At 36.9% G+C, this 2583-nt stretch overlaps 1 protein-coding gene across 2 annotated transcripts; it reads right to left on the bottom strand.

The window, feature by feature from the left end:
- Positions 1-351: 351 nt before the first annotated feature.
- On the bottom strand, positions 352-1391 carry PLAT1 (Lipase/lipooxygenase, PLAT/LH2 family protein). Of its 2 annotated transcripts, XR_015965646.1 has the most exons (3): positions 1232-1391; positions 575-1130; positions 352-521 (listed from the first exon to the last, which is right to left on the bottom strand). XR_015965646.1 is itself a non-coding variant. In XM_068459273.2 (2 exons), the coding sequence occupies exons 1-2, from the start codon at positions 1307-1309 to the stop codon at positions 642-644; spliced, it is 567 nt and encodes a 188-aa protein (XP_068315374.2). In that variant the 5' UTR covers positions 1310-1391; the 3' UTR covers positions 352-641. The 2 variants fall into 2 exon arrangements, 1 of the variants encoding a protein (XP_068315374.2); XM_068459273.2 differs by having other exon boundaries at positions 352-1130.
- Between the last annotated feature and the right edge of the window lie 1192 nt (positions 1392-2583).

The following is a 2583-nucleotide window of genomic DNA, read 5'->3' on the forward strand; positions in this document are numbered from 1 at the left end:
TAATTTTCTTAAAATTTTATTTTTATCTCAATTGACTTTATCCTTTATTTTTGCCTTCTTTCTCTACATAAAATATTTTTTTTTTTTATAATAAATAGAGAAGTGGAATCCTATTGCCCTTAATGTTGAAAGTAGGCAACATTGCTTACATGGCTCATCAAAATTGTTTTGACTTTCTATTTGCTACTCCATCGGAGATGCTTTGAACGAGAACATATTCAACCATGTCTCATTCATCATCCATAATAATTAAAATTAATATAAAAAGTAGTACCCTCGTATTAAAAAAATAAAAATAAAAATGGAAGGATGCGCAGCGTGCATTAATAACTCTTTAAGACAGCAAAACAATTTGCAAGCCCAAGACCCAGCCAAACAGAAATTCCAAATTACCTCAGTCACATTACACGTTACAGATCACAGATCCGAATATCTTACTAATAAAATTCATATTTGTTTTATTTTGGCCAAATCATACACGGATTTGGATAACCACGACTTAACTTAACACCACCGCGCACCTTAACTTACACGGATTTGGTTAACCACGACTAAACTTAACACCGCCGCGCACCTGATCACACACGGATTTGGACAACCACACCAACTAACAACTGATTAACCTCGCATCCAAACATAACTTAAACAGTAGAAACCGAACCGCTCGAACCGGACCGGATCATCCGGTGCTCAGCACGTCCCCTTTTCTCAGCACCCTCGATGTCGGAGTTACAGTAGTTCCTGACGGCGGTTAGCTCGTAGGGCGACGTATCGGTGGCCAGCCACTGCTCGATGGTGAACAGCTGTTGATGGCAAGGAATGTGGGCCCCAGTGGAGGTCACCTCGACGTAGTTAACGTACCAGCCGTGGTTGGGGCCCGAGCCGTCCGAGGTGAGGTTGAGAGCGCAGATCGATGACCGGAGGCAGGGACCTCGCCCGCTGAAGATGTCGAGATTGCCCCTCTCGAAGTAGTTGTAGCCGGGGCCCATCAAGCCGCCCCAGGCTTCGAGGTTCCTGATCTCGATGCCGTATCCGTACGCGTCGTACAGCCGGAGGTTGACGGTGGAGTCCGTCCCGGCCTTTATGATCGACCCCGTCCTAACGTACGCCGTGTACACGCAATCCGGGTCCTGCAGACACACACACACATATATATAGATATATACACTTCCAAACTAATATCAAACACCAAAATTTAATCAGAGTTAAGGGGAAGAAAATAGAAACTTACATCGGAGAAGGCGAGGGTGAGGAAGAGGGAGAGGAGGAGGGAGATGAAGAGACTGTTGACGGAGTTGGTGGATGCCATTTTTGCGAAGGGTAAAGCTTGGTTGGGCGAGTGGTATATGGAGCTTTTTATGGTAAAACATCACATGCTATTTTGTCCATTGTGGACACGTTGATTTTTTTTTAGTTTTAACGAAATATTTTCGGTATTGTTTAATTTTAACAAAAAAATCATGTTTTTATTTTTTTTAGTATTATTCATCACATCTTTATTTATCAATTTTTATTAAAATTAAGATTTTTTTGAATTTTTCGTTAGTTTTTTTTTTTTTTTTTTGAAGATGATTTAGTCATTTGGTGTAACGACACAGGTTGGCCCATATATTTCCACCACTTGCCACCCTTGTAATGATGAAGATAAGAACAACGTCGGGTATGGTGTAGTTGGCATTAGGCTTTTTTTTTTTAATTTTAATTTAATTTAATTTTTATTTTATGAAAATATGGATTAGTTATGGGGTTTACATGATATCGAATTTTAACAATTTGAACTGTCTGTTTTTCAAGTTGCATCTCATAGTTTATTTTGCAAAAATTCAATTCAATCTAAAATCATTTGACTATTTAATTATCAAGATAAAATTTCATTATTTCTTATATAACAAAATATTCGTTAATTTCTTTAAACTCAATTAAATGTCTTAAATATTTCGGATTTGGCTAATATTTTGCAAAGATCATTTATGAGATGCAACTTGAAAAATGGAAGGTTCAGATCGTTAAAGTTCAATATCATGTGGACCCCACAACTAATCCCCATTTAAAAAAAAAAAAAAAATAGGGATCCCTTCTTTTAAAGGTTTCCTCTATATATATGGTGTGTGTGTGTGTCATGTGTGATTATGAGGTTTTCTTCATGGATTTTTTTTCTAATGAGGCCAACTTTTTTTTTTTTTTTTTTTTTTTAACGGCTAAGCCTCATAATGTGCTAGTAATAATGTGGTTTAAATTCGCATTTAACGAGAATCGAGTCTAAAACTTCTTACTTACAAGTGAAATGAAATATCACTAGACCGTAGTATAAGTAATTATCTTAATGCATATTAGATGGACTATCTTTTGTCAAAACTAGAGTTTAAAATTCTTCTTCTTGTTTTTTCATGGTATATTGAGTGTAAAAATCATTAGTCCTAGATTACTCTCGACACTTCTATTGTATTTACTTGGTTGAAATCACAGAATGCGACACTGCTGTTTGATCTGCCCAAAATAAAATAAATTAATTTGGTTTGGATCTTATAAGTGCAGCAGCCAATGAGAGAGCGGACATTCCTCCACGTACGGTTTTGATCGCAC

Source organism: Pyrus communis, chromosome 1 (genome assembly GCF_041283825.1).
Source record: "Pyrus communis isolate YQ-2024b chromosome 1, ASM4128382v1, whole genome shotgun sequence".
NCBI classification, from domain to species: Eukaryota; Viridiplantae; Streptophyta; class Magnoliopsida; order Rosales; family Rosaceae; genus Pyrus; species Pyrus communis.